This window comes from Anas platyrhynchos, chromosome 1, assembly GCF_047663525.1.
Source record: "Anas platyrhynchos isolate ZD024472 breed Pekin duck chromosome 1, IASCAAS_PekinDuck_T2T, whole genome shotgun sequence".
NCBI classification, from domain to species: domain Eukaryota; kingdom Metazoa; phylum Chordata; class Aves; order Anseriformes; family Anatidae; genus Anas; species Anas platyrhynchos.
Genome location: NC_092587.1, coordinates 185,585,276 through 185,604,424, shown reverse-complemented (window position 1 = coordinate 185,604,424; position 19,149 = coordinate 185,585,276). Strand labels below are relative to the sequence as shown.

Genomic DNA, 19,149 nt, shown 5'->3' with positions numbered 1-19,149 from the left:
CTGTTTCCACGTTCACCTCGTGCTAATGCCTCGTCTTGGGAAAAGTGTTAAATCCATCTAGACCTTGAAAACACAGTAATATCAAAACTGAATTTCAACCAACTTATGCACAGTTCACCATAACATTTTAATGGAGAAAAACACACGGCTGTTTCAAGCTTGAAGGGTCTAAGTAGTATGGTTTTGTACAAATGGCTGATACATTATTTGCTTATTGGGCAATCTACTTTTTTATATTGTTTGTCAGGCTATATAATTTTAGGTGAAAGCTTTTTAGCATAGTGTGCTTGCCAGAAGAACTTCCTTTATATACAGGTGTCTGCTCCAATGTACATAGAAAATAGGCCACTAATTGCCTTCTTACCCCGTCCTGCCCCGTTAACTAGAACCTGACTACTCAATAAATTAGACGACCATATTAACGTCGCCGCTGCACAAATGAGTTGAGCACTAAAGCAGTTGATTTCATTTAAGGGTCACAAGAGGATCATTTAGTTTAAGAGGCTGATTTTGGCATCTCCTCCCTGCAGCACTCATTTATTCAATTGAAGGTTTCCTAAACACAGCCTTGGGAAGTGATTTCTTCATGGGACACCAGACAGGGATGGGAGACCCAGGTTCTTTCATTGGGGTTATGTCTTGGGACAGGTGTCTTCCTACCCTTGGTTTGCTCTGGGTTTTGGAGCATTTGCTCCTCTGAGAGGTGGTTACCTCCTAGGCTGAGATGATGCCAGGACAATGTGGCTCTGGTGGCTGTGGAGCTCCTGAAAATTTCTTTATTAAAGCACTGTATTTCCCCTCCCTCGGTTGCTATGCTGAAATTGCTCTTGCCAAGGTTTCTGCAACACCATGTGGGTTTTATGGACTGTGAAAAACTGCTGCAGATGTAGCACCTGAGAGCAGCCTTAAATCAAAAGATCTAATGATCATGCCTGGCTAGAAACCCTGTGGGCAGGTGATGCTCTGTCGGAGCCCACCAAGGGGCATTTTCAAGTCTAAAACCCAGCAGAGCCTCTCACCTGGCTGGAGCACTAATCCCCTCCTTGGCAGGGCAGACAACCACCTGTATCAGGAGCCAGCCAGGACACACATGGGCTTTTACAAAGCAGCCAGCCTGGAATTTCTTCTCTTTATTTCTCCATCTCGCCCATGGTGGCCTGGGCTTGTGGCTGGACTCCTAACCTGTGGTACCATCCATGAGAGATTCTTCCCTCTCACCTCTCCCCAAATGGATGAGACCGAGTCCTCTGTTAAATGACACCTAGCATGTTTGGGCTGCTCCCTTCTTTAAAGCCTTCTGTCATTCCTAGAGCTTGGACCAAGCACCGAGTTAATGATTACTGGGTGGAGTTTCACCGATCATTTTGAGGAGACAGCCTTTTTTCAGCCTTCTGGACACCCGAGGCAGGACATTTAATCAATGTCTTTGTCCTTGTCAGCTGGTGCATTAAATCAGGTGGCGCTTAGGTACATAAAATCATTTCAGGCTCAGCAATGTGCTTCCCAGCATTCAGGGAAGGACCAATAAAAACTACATTCATCTTTAAGAGAATGAGAATCTAGCAGAGCTTTCAGTTAAATGTGCAAATTTGTGGCTATATGTGTGTACAGTTCATTTTAGCTCCATAAAGACATTGATTTTTTTATTATTATTATTATTATTTTTTTCTGGTCTGTTACATTACTGTAGTTTTAAATTTCAGCTTTTCAAACTTTTCAACCTTTCAGGTGTGAAATAAATATACACAAATACTGAATGAGAATATCATACAAATACAAGGAAATAAATACATAAATAAGGAACTGGAAAATACTAGATGGAAATACAATTAAAAAGATTATGGTGGAGAAAGTGAAAGAGAAAGCAAAAGAGAAATCAAGTGAAAGGGAAAGTGGAAAAAGGAGAGGAAAAAAAGAGAGGAGAGGAGAGGAGAGGAGAGGAGAGGAGAGGAGAGGAGAGGAGAGGAGAGGAGAGGAGAGGAGAGGAGAGGAGAGGAGAGGAGAGGAGAGGAGAGGAGAGGAGAGGAGAGGAGAGGAGAGGAGAGGAGAGGAGAGGAGAGGAGAGGAGAGGAGAGGAGAGGAGAGGAGAGGAGAGGAGAGGAGAGGAGAGGAGAGGAGAGGAGGTAAATGGAAATATTTGAAGCTATGTGAACCTTTAGAAAGGTTAAATTGCCATCAAAACTATATTATGAATAAATGAGCAAGAGAATAAATGTTACACTGCACATTTTTATTTTACATATGCACAAAGAAAGCAGTAAGCAATTCAGCTGAGCAAATGAGCAAGCCATATTATTTAATTACTTCTTCTTACTATTGTGTTTGTCAGTTATCTTGGAGACAATGCCAGTTTCTTTTCCTTCATTTCTTAAAATTGAGAGGCACTAAGAAATCTTCAGAGGGCAGGTGTCCATTATCAATAACTATTATTGTTATATATTTTACATGTATGTACTTACGTATAAAATTCAACCTGTGTTAACAATTGATTGGACACATAAGGCATATATACATTTCTCTTCCCTACACATTGCACTTATTAGACAATCAAGAAAATGCCAGCAAGGAATTTAGCTGAACAGCTTCACTTGATGCCCTCTGTGAGATGGATTTTTGCTTCCTCCTCTTCTCTCATTTTCAGCATGCTATAGGCAAAGCCCAGTTAAACTAATGCTGTTTGTCCTATGTCCCCTCCTGAGCCCAGGACTTCCTCACCATGCATTTTATTACCCTGTGTTAAGGGGATGGGTTTCCTCAAGGGCTGATGTGATATCAGTTTATTGAGGGGAGAGCCAAGTTTCATGCCCTGATATTTAACTCTTTGCATTGATTTCAGTGGAAGGTAAGCATGTAAATCCCTTCTGAAATCCACGTTAGATTAAGTGGGATTAAGCTAAAAAGTGTCTACTAATACTGAGTGCCTAATTGAGGTGGTCAGAAGCGCTACTGGACCCACCACCCTAGAAAAAGCAGGCCTGGCACCCCAAAAGGCAAGGTATTTACAGCTGGAAACCCCTTCTGTGGAGTCTAGACCCAGAGATCCACCCTGGTGATGTTATCCAACTGTGGTGTGCCCATCTGGGACACACAGCAGCATAACCCAGGCCTGCACCCAGCTGGGCAGCGCCCCTTCCTTCTCTCCTCTCCCTGTGGGTGAACCCTTTCTTCTGTAGGGTGAAAGCCTTACATGCCCTCTGAGGAAGACACTTTCCTCCTCCATGCTGCCCAGATCTGGAGAAAGGGTTGTGAGGAACATCTCCCTGATTTTCTCTCCCTGGGATCCACCTCAACACAACGAGCCCTCACTGAGGCCTGAGACCCGGGGCTGGGGCCTGCTGCCTGCAGATGGAAGTTGTGGAGGTTTTAGTTGCTGAGTTTTAAGATGTATTGGTGGAGCCTGAACAGTGAGTTCAGAGTTTGGCCAAATGTGGGCAGTTTTGCACGGAGAGATCAGTCTGGAGTGACATTGCTATAGCGGGACTTGTGCTCTGTTTAAATCCAGCAAGTCAGTGCAGCATGGAAGAAAACCGGCCAGGAAAACCCTGTGTAGGATTTCTGTCTCCAGGTGTCAGCTGGACTCTTCCAGTGCTCTTCTCCAACTCAGGATCACCCATACTTGCATTGCTCCTGTTTTTAGAGACTTGCAGGAACAGGGACCCCACACCCTCCCCACATTGTCCACTTCAGCTATTTTGCACCTTCCTCACTGCCCCCATTCAATACATTTTAACCAAAATCCCCCCAAACGTTTGGTGAGAGGCGGAGACACAGAATGGAAAATTTCAGCCCAAATGGCTGAGGGCAAAGTTGTAGTGGACAAACAAGAGGGGAGGGATGGTGAGAACTGCCAGGTGAGCCAACAGCAGCCCAAGCACCACCTGCGTGGCGAGGCTGGGCTGGGCTCTGCCACCCCGCTCTGCGACACAGCACCCACCCCAAAGAGCCCAGGTACAGGGGAAAATGCAAGCAGTAAAGGGCTCTGAGAAGGAGATCTCTCTGGGTTGGAGTTCTGCTTTGAATTTCTTCACCTATATGTGAATATATATATGTGTTTCTCCTTCTATCTGGTATAAGAGCCATGAAGGGGCAAACAAAATTATGCAGGGAAGGCAATGTGAAATTGCTTTATTTTCAGCAGAAAGGTTCATGGTATTTTAAATCAATTCCTCACCTCTTCTTATATGGTGATGAAGTTGTACTGCACTGGTGATGGTCAATGCTCCTACCAGAAAATACAATTATGAATAGGAGGAAAAAAAAAAAAAAAAAAGAGAGAGAGGAGAGAGATGTAAAAGAGAAAGTCTAAAAAGACAGGATTCATCTAAGAACCCCTCCTGCTCTCTCTCAGTCTTTCCCAAAGCAATTTTCCTAAGTATTTCCTGGACAAGATCTTCAAACTGGCTATATCTACTATACCTATGACCCATACCTACTGTGTGAAGAAGCCAACATGTGTTGAGGAGAGCAAGGAGCAAGCTGAAGTATCATGAAGTATCAGTGTTTGAGTGCAGAATCTCTCAGAGACCAAAAAAGTTCCTTGAAAAGAAAAGAAAAAAATAAATAAAGAAAAAAAAGCTGATGAACCAGTGTTACTTTAAGGCAGCTGGAATAGTTCATGCTCTGTTTTTTATCATTAGTGCTCAGAGGGAAAGACAGCTTTGTTTTCACATGGTTATTGATTATTAACCAGCTTTGTGAAAGGTTACCTTTCTGCTAGATACAGCAGTGTGGGGGTTTTAAAAATCAATCCCTGGGAAAGCTCTGTTTCCCTGTCAACTTTTCCTTCTCCCACTGTTGGCCCGTGGCATGGGAACAGTTTTCCCGTATTGTTTTGAATATGTTCCAGCCACCTTCAAGGTTTCTCTTCTGTTAAAAAGTGAATTGTAAAAAAGCGTTTGAGTGCTAAGAAGCCATCAAATATCGTGCAGGAAGAGAAAATCAGAGCAAATCAAACCGGGTCGCTTCAAGGAAGTGAGGCTGAGCAGCACTCCTTGCTGGTTTATGTTCTGGTTAGCCACAGTGAAAAAGGGAACTGACTGAGTAGGGGATCACAAATTATTTGTATGGAAAGGCAAACAAAATGCTCCTGCTGCCTGTCCTAGATGGAAAAAAAAAATGTTGTGTCCAGGTGGTTTTATGTTTCACTGATCTCAGCAGCTTGCAGTAACGTCCATCAGACACGACTGGGGAAGACGTAGACAAGACTTTAAGCTCCTAAATTAATCATTTCAGGTAAGATCTTTGAACACACCGTTGAATTTCAGGAGTGTGCAATGCTGTATCTGCGGGCATATATTTTACAGCATATATTTTAAAACCTCATAGATATGTCATTAGGCATGTGGCTTGGCTTTCCAAACCACTGGGTGCTCAGCCACACTCTTATTATGTTGTAAAAAGTTTTATACCTCATATATGATGGGAAACCAGTTAGCCACACAGACAACCTCTTCTTTTTTAGGCAAACACCCAGCTAGAGGATAAGATCAAATCTCAACAAGTCCTTTAAAGACACACAAATCTAGTATGGTGATCCAAGTATTGCAGTGTGGTTATTGCAGGATCTCCCTGTAGGATGGCAACAGCTGAGTACCTAAAACACTCATTACTGATACTGGATTATTTGAATTCCTGTTCTTGTGTTGAGGATGATTACTACGTGCCTGTACTACTCAGCATTGCTGCTGTCTTCCTTCGACTAATGCTACATACTCATGGATTCACTTTAGTTTAATCTCTTGGAATAACAAGCTTGCGATAAGGTCGGCCTTCTAGGTAGATCCTTACAGCAACTTAATGAGAGCATGGAGTACTCCAAAAAAGCTTCCTTCGAGGAGTGAGCTGCCATTAAAAGAAACAACTTGGACCTGCTAGAGCTGTTCTCAGCATGAACTTCAACCACGTTATTCATTGTAGGACCATGCTCATGGATCACAACACAGAGTTGAATGGGTGAGCATCCTGTCTCCAAGGGTGAAGCTGGGTGAGCTGAATGTAGCAGCCACAGACACCCTCAAAATCTTTGGGAGCTCTTGTGGCCTGTAAAATCTTCACAAAATGGGTAAAACCCAGGACCTCTAGCAGGCCTGGAGCACACATCCAGCCAGGCATTAAGGTAGATCCAACCCCTTGTAATTTGTTCTAGTGTGCAACACCTCGCTTACTTTTGCTTTTGCTGTTTTCAGTGGTTAGACACTGAACACTATTGTGCATTTATCAGCTGGAATAAATATATCACGTGTATCGGATGTCTTTTCTTTGCATGGATCCCTAGAGATAGAGGATGGCCCTGAGGATGGCGACTTCTCTCTACAACTACCTGAAAGGAAGGTGTGGGGAGCTGGGGGTCGGCCTCTTCTCGCAGGTAATGAGTGGTAGGACCAGAGGGAATGGCCTCAAGCTGTGCCAGGGGAGGTTCAAGTTGGCAATGAGGAGACATTTCTGCTCAGAAAGAGCAGTCAGGCACTGGGATGGGTTGCCCAGGGAGGTGGTGGAGTCACCGTCCCTGGGGGTGTTCAAGGAGAGGTTGGACGTGGTGCTTGGGGACATGGCTCAGTGGTGACACTGGTAGTAAGGAGATGGTTGGACCAGATGATCTTGGAGGTCTTGTCCAGCCTTAATGATTCTGTGATTCTCCTCAGGATTGGAGAGTAAGGGCAGGGGAACCTCCCATCTGGGAGCTACAGGATTTCCCTGAGCTCACTGTTCAAAGCACTCAAGTGCCACTGGCCTCACAGTGGCCATATATTAGCTATAGGGTCAGCGCTGCACTTTTTGAGTTCTTGCACCATGCCTACCCATCCTGAGGCCCTTCCAGTGGGAGAATTAGAGCCCACACAGCTGAGAAAATCCCTGGAGCAGAAAATTCTGGGAATTTGGGAAAACAGCTGGGTGCTGTGTTACGTGTGTGCTCCCTGCTGGGATTGCTGAACTCTGTCACCCCAAACACCAGCATGGGTCCCCCACACCAGGATGGCCAGCGGGGCTCTTTTCCTGCACTGCAGCTCACCGCCTTGTTGTTAGCATGGCAAAGCGTGCCCTTATCGCCTGCTCACGCAGGCAGAATGAAAGAGAATTAGCTCTAAATTATACGAAATTCATTTGCTTTGGAGGGGGAAATGTTTGCTCTATTTAGAAATGTTCGTTATAGAGAGAGGACCGCATTAAGACACCGGGTAATGGTCCTCCCTGGCGATGAATCAATTTGCTCTGGTTTTTATGGCCGCCTGTTTGTTTGTCCACACCGGTTCCCCGTGGAAAAACCGAGGCTGTAAATGCTCCGGGGAGCAGCGCAGAGCTGGGCTCCCCATGGGGATAGGGCTGTGCCCCCATAACCAGGGGCTGGCTGAATCCCACTGGCAGCACAGAGCCCTGGGGGGGCTCCAAACCTGCAGCTTGCAGCCCAGAGCAAGAGCCTGGAGGTGTAGGCATGGAATAAGTCTCCAATGGGATCGGAGGACACCTGTGCCTTCCAGCAGCCCCAGGGGAGCATATAGGGCTGTAGGACCCATGCAGGGCCCGTACCCCAGCCCGGCATGCCAGGGGATGGAGAGGGAGGGCTCCCGGCGGGGGCAGCCGGAGGAGCAGCGATGCCTATCGGTAATTCCCGCTAATAAAATACTTTTTCACTATCCGCACTATAATTGGTTTACAGCCTTTTTTGTTTATTTATCCATAAGAGCTGCTGTTAAATGGCTTGGGAAAGCAATTGCTTAATGGCTCAATATTGAATCAAAGGCTCGGTGTGCTTTCCGAGAGATGGGGGGCCCGAATGGATTCATAGCGGAAACTCATTTTCCGTGTAATGGACTGGGAAGCTTTTATGATCCCTCGGAAGCCGCCGTCTGAGCCAGGTACCGAGGCGCCTCCTTCCCTGCTTGCCCGGGGATGCGTGGTCCCAACCGGGCCGAGCCGAGCCGGGCCCTCGACGGGGCGGCCACTGTGCGCCCCGACGGCTGCGGCCGGAGCCTGGAGCCAAATGCCCGGAGCTGCGGGAAAGGGCGGTGAGAGGAGAAGGAGGAGAGGAGGAGGAGGAGAGGAGGAGGAGGAGAGGAGGAGGAGAAGGAGGAGGAGGAGAAGAAGGAGGAAACGTGCCTGCCCCTGAGCAGAGCGCGGCCGGCGGGCCGAGCGCAGGGAGGCAGGGAACTGATCTTTGTCCCTTTGGGTAGCTCTCCGCCTCCTCATAGCCTCGTCACCAAGTCAACCGGCAGCGGCTCGGAGCAGATTATCTCCGAGGGTCAACACTTTGCAGCCCAAGCCGCGGGGAAGGCTCCCAAATTTACCCCTTCGGCAAACAATCCGCCGCCTATCGCTCGCCCTGGCGATAGCGTTGTGGTCCCCGACGGCCGCATCCCCCCTCGGGTAGGGGGTGGATGGGCAAAAAGCTGCTCCTGGCCCCCTGGGGACCCCTCAAATACTTGGGGTTCCCCCGAGGGAGACCCCAAGCACCTTTCCAGTCCCCGGGCACCCGTTCCCACAGCCGCATCCGTGCCCGAGCTGCCCCCGCATCCCAAATCCTCCCCGACGCCAACCCCTCCTACCATTCCTCCCCCCGAAAATAAAATAAAAATAAGAAGGTTTTGATCTGCCGGGAGGGGATCAGGGATGAGCAAGCGGTGCGGGAAAAGGACAGCGTGAATTTTGGGGCCGCCCCACCCGGAGCGCCCCGCACGTCGGGGCGCTCCCCGACCCCCTCATTGCCCCCTACCCCGACGGGAAGGGGGGGGGGGGCTTCTTGCTCTGGGGTACGGAGGGAGCAGAGGGGGTCCGGGGGACCGGGTAACGGGGGGGGGGAAGGTCTATAGGGCCGGGGCCACCCCGGGTGGCCTCTTATGGGTCCCGCCCCGCCCAGGAGGGCTGCGGGAGGGCTCACGTGGGGGGGACGGCGCCTATGGGGAGCCGGGCAGGGCGGCGGGGCCCGACGGGGCGGCGAGCTGTCAAAGAGGCATCCCGGGGCCGGCAGCGAGAGCAGCCCGATGTGTCCCTAGCTGCGAGACCCCCCCTTTAACCCCGGCCATGAACGCCGAGGAGCAGTATTACGCCTCGGCGCAGCTCTACAAGGAGCCGTGCGCCTTCCAGAGAGGGGGCCAGGCGCAGGATTACAACGCCAGCCCCCCCGCCTGCCTCTACATGGGCAGGCAGCAGCAGACGCCGTACCCCGGCCCTTTAGGGGCGCTGGAGCAGGGCAGCCCGCCGGATATTTCCCCCTACGAGGTGCCTCCCATCTCGGAAGATGCCGGGGTCTCCCACCTGCACCATCACCACCACCACCACCACCACCACCACCTTCCTCCCCCCCACCAGGACGCGCTGCCTTTCGCCGACGGGGCGGACGGGGGGGCGATGGAGGAGCCCCGGGTGCAGGTGCCCTTCGCCTGGATGAAGTCCACCAAGTCGCACGCCTGGAAGGGACAGTGGGCAGGTAAACCCCGCCGCCACCCCCTTCCCTCTTCTCTCCCTCCCTCGGCAGGCAGAAATCCTCCCCAAAATCAGCCGTGACCCCCCCCATGCCCACCCTCCCCGGGGGTCCCCTCCGCCGTCGGGTGGAAAGCCGGGGGTGGCAGCCGGCAGCGCGCAGCCCACGGGGGCCAAAACCCTACGAGCATCATTTTTTTGGGGGGAGGGAGAGGGGGGTGCCCGAGCCCCACGCAAAATTTAATGGATTTTTGCCCCCCGATAAACTCGCGGTGGCCGTGGGGAGAGCCACCAGGGCTCCCCAATGTCCCCAAGGCTCCTTGGTGTCCCCAAGGCTCCTTGGTGTCCCCAGGGCTCCCCTCTGTCCCTATATCCCCCCCCCCCGCCTCCTGCCCGCGGGTTTTTCCCCGGAATTGCGCCTTTACAGCCTAAAACCGGGGGCAAGGGAAACAATGCACAAACGAAGCAGAGGTGCCAGCGAGGGGAAGAAACTCTATCTAGGCAGAAAGTTCCGCTGCGGAACAATATTTCTGTCTCTCCCTGCACAATGTTATCGTGTCCTGCGCCTTTGTCACGCCTATAGGGCAAATATTATATTAATGGCTTTGTTCAAATAGACAGTTGAAAAAGGGACCGGGGTATTGAAATCACCGTGAAACAGTCTGGGAAGTGCCCGGGACACAGCCAGGGGGAGAGGGGACAGGCTGCGGTGCCCGGTGGCCGGGAGGAGTGCTTGTAGGGCTGAATGAATCGGTTGGGGTGGGGGGGGGGATAAAAAAAAAAAAAAAAGAAGGAAAATGATAAAGCCGAACTTTCAAAATACCCTTTTTTTTTTTTTTCCTCTTTATTAAAAAAAATCTCAGCAAAACGAAACTTGCCCCACCGAGGTCGCAAACTCTGCCCTGTTCCCTCCTGAGGGGGGACAAGGAGGGGCCACAGCCAGGACTGTGCCACAGCAGGGCAGGGGATGAGAACACCCGCACCCTATAGACCCTATGAACCCTATAAACCTTCAGTTTTCATAGACACGCGTGGGATTTACGCGGCCGTGGGTCCGAGGGGCGGCTGCACTGATTTTATCATGAGGTTTGAGAAGGGGTAAAAGCCCAAAAAGCTCCCTGGGGGGCTTTGGCCGAGCCCGGCGCGGTGCGCACCGCCGTGCCCGACCCGCGGGACTGCCCCGTCCCGGCAGCTGGCTGCACCGCCACGGTGCCGAGTCTGAAGGGCCAAGCACAGACCCTCTTACAGACGTGAAAACGTCTATTTTTATAGTTTTTCAGGTTATTCATAGAGCTGTAATTTCCTAAATATGGCCCATGGGAATATAAAGCCGAGCGGGGGAAAGCCGAGTGGGAAAAGCCCCGGGGTGCACGAATCCGGCTGTTCACATCTCCTTTGGGTTCTGGAGTGTCCCCAGCAGGCCTCCAAGCCCTGGTGACAGTGGCAGTGGCATTTCCACGCCGATCCCCGCTCCTTCTTGCTGCCCTCGCCACCCCGGCCCAGCGGCGGCCTCCGTCGCGGGCACGGCGATGTCGCGGGCATGGCGATGTCGCCGTTGTCGCAGTTTCCGGGAACGAGAAATCAAAGGGCTCGGCCGACCTGGCCACACGGACGGGTGGCAGCCACAGGTCCCCAAGGCTGTGGTCCCCGCACCCGAGCAGTGGCTCCCCGAAGGGTGGCAAAGGGCCGGGACTGCCCCGGGGGGGGAAATCCCGGGGCACCCACAGCAACCCTGAACGTGTCCCGTGCCATTTCCATCTCCCTTTCCTTCTTTTTCTTATTTTTCCTTTTTGTTTTTCACTATCCTTTCCCCATTATTTTTCCTTTTTAAAATTATTTTTCCTTTTTTTAAAAAAAAAAATAAATTACGATTTATTTTGGTCTCTTGTGCTTGGCGCGCAAAAGCCCCATTTATTTATTTATTTATTAATTATTATTTATATATATATAGTTTTGCTTTTATTTTAAATCACACCCGACGTATTGCAGGTTGGCACGCACCAACTCCATTTTGTTGTTCTTTATTTTTATCTTTTTTATTTTATTTTATTTTAAATCATATCTAACATAAATTATACCGGGCATATTACCGGAGCACTTTGGCGGGCGCTGATTTTTTATTTTTATGTTCTTATTTTTGATGTTCTTATTTTTTATTTTCTTATTTTTTAATTAATTAATTAAATAATTATTTTCTGTGGCTCCTTTGCTTCTCTCTGTCCCCGAGGGACGCCATTTCCCCGCAAATTTCCCCCAAATTTTTATCGCCATAAAACAACAGCCGCCGTGCGCCCCGCGGCCAGCGCAGCCCCGGGGGGTGCTCCCACAACTGTGGCGGTGTCCCCCCCTCTCCGACGAGGTGGCCGGGGCTGACTGTCCCCCTGTCCCCCCTCTCTCCAGGGGGATCCTACGTGGTGGAGCCGGAGGAGAACAAGCGGACGAGGACGGCGTACACCCGGGCGCAGCTGCTGGAGCTGGAGAAGGAGTTTCTCTTCAACAAGTACATCTCCAGGCCGCGGCGGGTGGAGCTCGCCGTCATGTTGAACTTGACGGAGAGGCACATCAAGATCTGGTTCCAGAACCGGCGGATGAAGTGGAAGAAGGAAGAGGATAAAAAGCGAGGGGCGGCCAACAGCAACGACCCCGAGCAAGACTGTGTGGTGTCCTCCGGAGATCTGCAGGGCAAAGAGGAGCTGCAGCCGTGTCCCCCCGGGAACATGCCCTCGGGGGCCTCCAGGGACCTGCTGGCCCCCAACCTGCCCCCACGAAGGCAGCAGGACTCTCGGTGAGCCGGGGAAGCGGCTGGCACCGGGGGACAGAGCCGAGGGGGCTGGCGGCCGGCCCCCCACCGCCGCCACCGTGCCGTCACCCGCCTTCCCCCGGGGAAACTGGGTGCCTGCCCCCCCGAAATTGCCGTCCCGAGAAAATCGAGAAAACGAAAGGCGTGCGGCTGCAGCGAGGAGAGGCTCGGTGCGCGCTGTAGGGCCGCGATGGAGGCGCGCCGCGTCCCCCCCGTCGGGGGGCGGCTTCCCCCGGGGAAGGCGGATCTGGGACCGACGGCGACCCCGGGAGCACGGAGCGGTGGGGACAGCGAAGGAGAATAAGTTGGAGGCTGCCCCTGCCAGGTTTGGGACCGCCGTGCCCGCGGGTGCGGAGAGGGGGCGGCGGGGCGCGGAGCCGGGAGGAGAGGTGCGGAGCCTCCCCAGGCCAACCCCGCCGCTTCGAGAGGCTCCGGGACATCGCTTCTAGGGAGAAGTCCAGCAGGAGACCGGACTAGTGGTCGTTTCTTTGGAAATCTGCTTTGTTTCGTTTTCTTTTGGAGTCTGGAAGAAAAAAAAAATAAGAAAAAAAAAAGAGAGAGAGAAAGACGGGGGAAAATAAAAAAAAATTAAAAAAGAAAGAAAGAAAAAGATGGGGAAAAAAATAAGCCCTCTGGTCCTGCGGGCAGGACTGAGACCCCCCGATGCCCCATTTCGGGTGCCTGACCCCTCTCCATGCGGGCACCGTCGGGGCGCGCAGGGCTGCGCTGCCCGCCCGGGGCGTTGGTGCGGAAAGCGGGCAGCTGCCAGCCGGGTTTGGGACGTGCACCGGACTGGTCCCGGTGATGTTTTCCTTCAAAAGAAAATCCCCTTCCCTTCTTCATCCTCCTCTCTCTCATGAACCCAGCCTCGGGGAGAAGATGCCTCCCGGCTGCACGGCTCCTCCGGCTCCCTGCTCGTTGCGCCGAGATTTTCTCCCCAGCCGCTGCGAAAAATTCAGTGAATTTAATCGAAATTAAGACCTCGTGCCCAAGCTGGAAACGAAAAAGAAAAAATGGGTGCGGAGCTCCGAGCTCTCCCCGGCAGAAGGCACCGGGAGGCGCGGCGAGACCCCGCAGCATCTCCGGGGACCGGCCCCGGGAGGGCCCTGGGGAAGGAAGAGGAGGAGGAGGTGAGGAGGAGGAGGTGAGGAAGAGGAGGAGGAGGAGGAGGAGGTGAGGAGGAGAAGGTGAGGAAGAGGTGAGGAGGCCCGTCCCAATAGTCCTGATGAAAGGATGTTCCCAGTCCCACGGCTGAAAACCAGGGGGAGAAGCAGCAGCTTTCCACATTTTTTTTAATTATTATTATTATTTTTTTTCTCCCCGTCTTGCATAAAACGCTTAACAATAAGGAAAGGTGGAGACTGGAGCTGAAGGTGTAATTCTTTTGCTTTTCTTTCCTTTTGGGGGCATTAATGTGTGTGTGCGAACAGGGACGTTCCTGGTTGTTTTTTTTTTCCCTGCACGTTGCATGAGCGATTTTTCGCCCAAGCCCGTGTGTCCTTCTTCACCTAAACGCAGCCAATGAGTGAGGACTTTGCTAATGATTATACGAGCAAAATTCAAATAAAGCCCTTCTGCTTAAGAAACGAAGCCACCATATTAATTAAAATATCATTTCCCAAACCTGGGGGACCGTGAAATCATTCTAAACCCCAGCATTTCCCGGCACCAGTTACGCTTTGCAGCAGCCTGTCGCTGGAAACGCTCCGCGGAACAATTTCCACGTCCCTTTTACAACATCTGCCACTGAAATTGCAACTGGGGAGCCACTGCAAAAATAGATGTAGCTGTAAAAAGGAAATCTATCACACAAAACGCCAGGATTTCCTGCTAAAATCCTTACAGGGCATTTCACTGGGCAAATAGCAGAAATTTTGCCTGCCCTTTCTCTAGTGTGATGCGTTCGGTTTCTTTTCCTTTTTTTTTTTTTTTTTTTTGTGCACTGCTGTACAAATGGAGAATTTGCCGACTTGTTCGACCGCGAGGTCGAGGTATTTTTACGAGTGAAAGCAGAATCAGCCCTGCATGATTTAGTTTTAACGAATAAAGTCTTTTTCGTCGGGGAATTGGCACAGCAGATGGGTTTAGCACTTTTTTTTTTCTTTTTTCTTTCTTTTTGTTTTTCTCATCTTCCTTACAACTGCACCGATGGAAATTTTAGATTTAGCTGCATCAAGAGAGCCCCGGGACCTTGCCGAGGTAAATGCTGCAGGTAACCTGGTGGAAGGCATGGGGGCTTACAGGGCTGCTACAGCTCTTGTGCCGTGTCATCTCACCAAAATCAGGTGTCCAGACAGACCCATTTTTATTTTTTTTTCCCCGAGGAAATGTTCCCCTGCTTTGAAACTGTAATAATGCATATTTAATTCTCTTTAACCCTCTGGATCAGGTTTTCACAAGGGATATTTGCCTCCCTCTCCTGTCTCCAAGCAGGGCTGATGGCACACAGCTACGAAAAGCCTGGGGGCTGCCACCCCTCGGCTGGGGCCACATCCAGCAGCCCCCGCTGCGTTTCTGCAGCCCTGTATGAATAATGATGCCCATAAATCAATGCTGAAAGCGGTGATTTAACCAAAGGTGTGAAAGTTTTTCCACTGAAGCCTGCTGCCTCCCACGCTGCGGTTGCTGCCGCTGCCATGGGCGTTGTGGAGGGGAGATGCTGCGGGCTGGGAGAGGAAACATGGCTCAGGAAGGCAGTGGTGCCTTGAAGCATGACCACAGAAGGGACGCCAGCCCTACAGCCCTACAGCCACCACCAAAGCCAGGCTGGAGGGCTGGGCGATGCACCTTGAAGTCTGGCCTTCGTAAGGGGCAGGGCTGGCTGGGAGCTCAGCCTTGTGCTGCGGGGCTAACCTGGCTGCTCGCCTCAGGAGCAGGAATGTCATGGGGCTCCCAGCACTCCTGGCTGCTTGTATCGTTCTTATGGGAGGTTTTGGGGACGTGGAGGTAAGCCCCCCATACACACATGTACATGCACACGCAGGCTTCCCATACCCCCTGGCTCGGAACAGCAGCTCCATCCCTGCTTCCTCCTACCCTGGGGCTAAGATCTGAAGGATATTTCTGCACCACCAAGACCATGTCTGTTTCGACATCTAGGGAGGCCATCAAAAAGTGAAAATGCTGCATTTCCTATGTTAGAAATAGTGAACATTATCCGCTTGCATTTATCCACAGCTGCCTCATTGCCCCCCTTGTTGGTTCCTGCACCCCACAAAGCACCCCATAAAGCTGTGCACCTCACCAGTGCCTATGCACACAGCTCTGCCTTAGCCGTGAGCATGAGGAATGGGGAAGCAAAATGAAAAGCACATGGAGCCAAGGCTTTTCCCAAACTCTTCTCCTTTCCCCACAGCACTCGCTGTCCCAACACTCAGCTCCTCTGTTCCCTGATCCATCTGGGATGTCACCTCCATTCCTCTCTGTCTCCAGGTGCCCAAAAGATTAGTCAGGGCTGGCCAGCCTCTGTCATGGAGTAGAAAACCCAAATATGTGGTTCTTCTACTATTTGGTCTTGCTGCCTATTATCTGGGCTTTCTCCAGGAGCCCTCTGCTTCCAGCAGCAGCACTGGAAGGAGGGGAGGTTGCTGCTGTGTTGCTGCCAACCGGGGTGACCTTAGGTGGGACCTCACCTTTGCAGGAGCCTTCCTCTCTGGCTCTGCTCACCAGGACCCACTGGGCACAAGAGGCAGATGCCTTGGGAAATGAATATGTTTATCATAGATGACCCAAAAATGTACTGGGGGAAATAAATTTGAGAGAGGAGTGTGAGCAGCACGAACCAGTCCAAAGCAGAGGCACCTGAAGAGCATCTCACTTGGAGAGCACTGCCAAAGAAGAGGCTTCTGGGCTTTGTTTCGTGACAGAGATGGACGGGGCACAATAATCTGGTGCTGGTGGCAGCCTCAGGTCCTCCGTGTCCCTCCCCAAGGCAAGTAGGGGTTAGTGCCTTCACTGGCAGAAGAAGCCAGAAGCAGGAAAAGATCTCTCTTCAGGGAGAGCTGAGGGCACCAAGGCCCTGCCAGGAGTGACTCTGGAGCCCCACGGCCGGCGCTGAGCTAGGGCAGGGACACCAGCTCGCAGCCTCAGCAGAGCCCTGTGTTTGAACACCACTTCCCTGGGCTTTTCTCCGGGGAAAAGCAAACAGCTACCTGCCGGCAGCCTGGGCTGGGCGCGGCGACGTGGGGCTCCGGAGTCACGTTCCCAAAGCAGCCCCTCCTGGCAGGGAGCTGAGCTCTCCTGGGGCAAGCGGTGGGCGAGCAGTCACCTCGCACCCCGGCTCCTAAATACCCTTCAACACGACCACTCAAGTCCCTCTGATTCAAAACTGTGCCTTTTCTTCCCCGCAGAGCTGCCAGCAGCGAGGGCAGGTCTGACATCTGCTCTGCCCTCTCTCCTCTCCCGCTGCTAACCCCTGCGGGTGAGTCAGTATTTGGCTAAGGGTGAGACTGCGTGAGGTGACATTGCTCCAGATAAGCTGGCACACTAGCACGCTCTGATTTTCTCCTGCGCTGCATGGGCTGGAGTTTTTATCCCAAGAATGGAAATTGCCAAGCAGTGGGGTTGGGGGAGAGGATCCCCTCTGTTCCTGTCCCGTGGATGTGGGGAAGGCAATCTATTCCCCTTCTCCTTGTCTCCCAAGAAGGCAAAGGGTGAGATTTTGAGGGATGTGGGCAAGAGCAGCTTCCACGGAGCCCCAAAAGCAGTAGGAGGAGAGGGTGGACCTATAAGGATCAGGAAGGTGGCAGCTGGAAGCAGGAGGGGTCAGAGGAGAGGCAAACAGAGATGGAAGCTGATGGTTGTGGGGGAGAAGCCAGAGACAGATATTTACCAAGAAAAGTGAAGAAAAAGGTAAATGATGTTGTGCCAAGCCCTCTGCAGCTACAGGATGACGATACCGATGAGCTCATTAGCAGGGAACGTGGCTCTGCTTTTAGGGAACAAGTCACCGTATGGACACAAGGTGCTTTGTACATTTTCCTTAGCTGCTAACTGCAGCATGCACCTTTCATACTGAGGTTTAATCCCACCTCGTGATGCACTGGAGGTTGCTCCCCCATCTCCACAACCTTCCCGATCCAAGTGCTAAGGGGAAGTGTTGGGATTCCAGCAGAGATTCCCATTTTGGGTTTCCGTGGGCTGGCATCAAGCCCTTATTCGATGCACGGCTTGTTCCAGCTGCCCCTGCTCAGGACAGATCAGGTACACACAGCCCAGTTTGCCCTGGGCTCTAAATAAAGATATTTTTGGCAAAAAGTCTCCAAGAGCCAGCTGCCCCACCGTGCCTGGGAAAAATCACTGCAATGGGTTCGGAAGCAGGCGCTGGAGATTGTCAGGAAAGCTGCAGCGATGCAGGAGATAAAAAAAAAAACATTCAGGGTGGCAGATTTATGTCTGGCTCCAGCACAGCCCCACTTGCTCCCAGCGCTGCTTTTATCCCATCCCCTTGGACCAGCGCTGAGACGTGAGGTGAGGCACACACCAGTGAGAGCTGCAGGACGTCCTCCTCCCAGAGGAGGCCCAGCCATCAGGTGCCAGGGGACCAGGAGCAGCAATAACCCCTTGGAAAATCCTTGTGGGAACGCACCCAATAGTTCCTAATAGCCTCTAGAGGTGCCAGGGCTTCATTCCTCGCTGATCCTACATCTGCAGGCACTGGGGAGGGGAGGGGAGGGGAGGGGAGGGGAGGGGAGGGGAGGGGAGGGGAGGGGAGGGGAGGGGAGGGAAGGGAAGGGAGGGGAAGGGAAGGGAAGGGAAGGGAAGGGAAGGGAAGGGAAGGGAAGGGAAGGGAAGGGAAGGGAAGGGAAGGGAAGGGAAGGGAAGGGAAGGGAAGGGAAGGGAAGGGAAGGGAAGGGAAGGGAAGGGAAGGGAAGGGAAGGGAAGGGAAGGGAAGGGAAGGGAAGGGAAGGGAAGGGAAGGGAAGGGAAGGGAAGGGAAGGGAAGGGAAGGGAAGGGAAGGGAAGGAGCCGCTCCGCTTCCCGCAGCGCCGCTGCCACCTGCCGGCCGCACCCGGCCCCCGCAGCCCTGCGCCCCGCCGGGAGGCGCCGCGCCGCCAGCAGGCACCAGGCGTCCTGCACGGGGTTTCTCCTTTTTCTTTTTCTTTTTCTTTTTCTTTTTCTTTTTCTTTTTCTTTTTCTTTTTCTTTTTCTTTTTCTTTTTCTTTTTCTTTTTCTTTTTCTTTTTCTTTTTCTTTTTCTTTTTCTTTTTCTTTTTCTTTTTCTTTTTCTTTTTCTTTCTTCTTCTTTTTCCTTTTCCTTTTCCTTTTCCTTTTCCTTTTCCTTTTCCTTTTCCTTTTCCTTTTCCTTTTCCTTTTCCTTTTCCTTTTCCTTTTCCTTTTCCTTTTCCTTTTCCTTTTCCTTTTCCTTTTCCTCTTTCTTTCTTCTTCTTCTTCATCTTTTCTCTTTTTGTTTTTCTCTTTTTCTTCTTTTTTTCCTTTTCTCCCTCTTCTTTGCCGTTCCTTTTCTCTTTTCTCTTTTCTCTTTTCTCTTTTCTCTTTTCTCTTTTCTCTTTTCTCTTTTCTCTTTTCTCTTTTCTCTTTTCTCTTTTCTCTTTTCTCTTTTCTCTTTTCTCTTTTCTCTTTTCTCTTCTCTCTTTTTCTCTTCTCTCTTCTCTCTTCTCTCTTCTCTCTTCTCTCTTTTCTCTTTTTTCTCTTTTCTTTTTTCCCTTTTCCTCTTTTCCCTTTTACCCTTCCCCTTTTCCTTTTACCCTTTCTTCCCCCCCCCCCCCCCTTTTTTTTTCCTTTTTCTTTTCCTTTTTCCTTTTTCATTCTCAGATGCCCTTGACTTCAACCCAGAATTCCTCCACAGGGCAGTTACATAGGGGCAGTGCCTCTGCAGAGAGAGATGTGAAGGGGCAGGCAGAAGGCAAAGGGCTGGGTGTTGTAGTCAGTGAACAGAAGGTATTTTTGCTCAGCAGCAGTGCTGGGGGAATAGGGC

The 19,149-nt window shown here is 51.5% G+C and overlaps 1 protein-coding gene across 1 annotated transcript; it reads left to right on the top strand.

Annotated features, from left to right (window-relative positions):
- Positions 1–8,933: 8,933 nt before the first annotated feature.
- PDX1 (pancreatic and duodenal homeobox 1) lies at positions 8,934–13,800 on the top strand. Its single transcript, XM_027469670.3, has 2 exons — positions 8,934–9,421; positions 11,815–13,800. Exons 1-2 carry the CDS (start codon positions 9,016–9,018, stop codon positions 12,201–12,203), a joined length of 795 nt encoding a protein of 264 aa, XP_027325471.1. The 5' UTR covers positions 8,934–9,015; the 3' UTR covers positions 12,204–13,800.
- Positions 13,801–19,149: the final 5,349 nt, after the last annotated feature.

Bases quoted from the DNA above. Each gene is read 5' to 3' on its own strand.
- PDX1 (XM_027469670.3), top strand. From the start codon at position 9,016: ATGAACGCCGAGGAGCAGTATTACGCCTCGGCGCAGCTCTACAAGGAG. The intron at 9,422-11,814 runs GTAAACCCCGCC...CCCTCTCTCCAG, and splicing joins CTGGAAGGGACAGTGGGCAG to GGGGATCCTACGTGGTGGAG.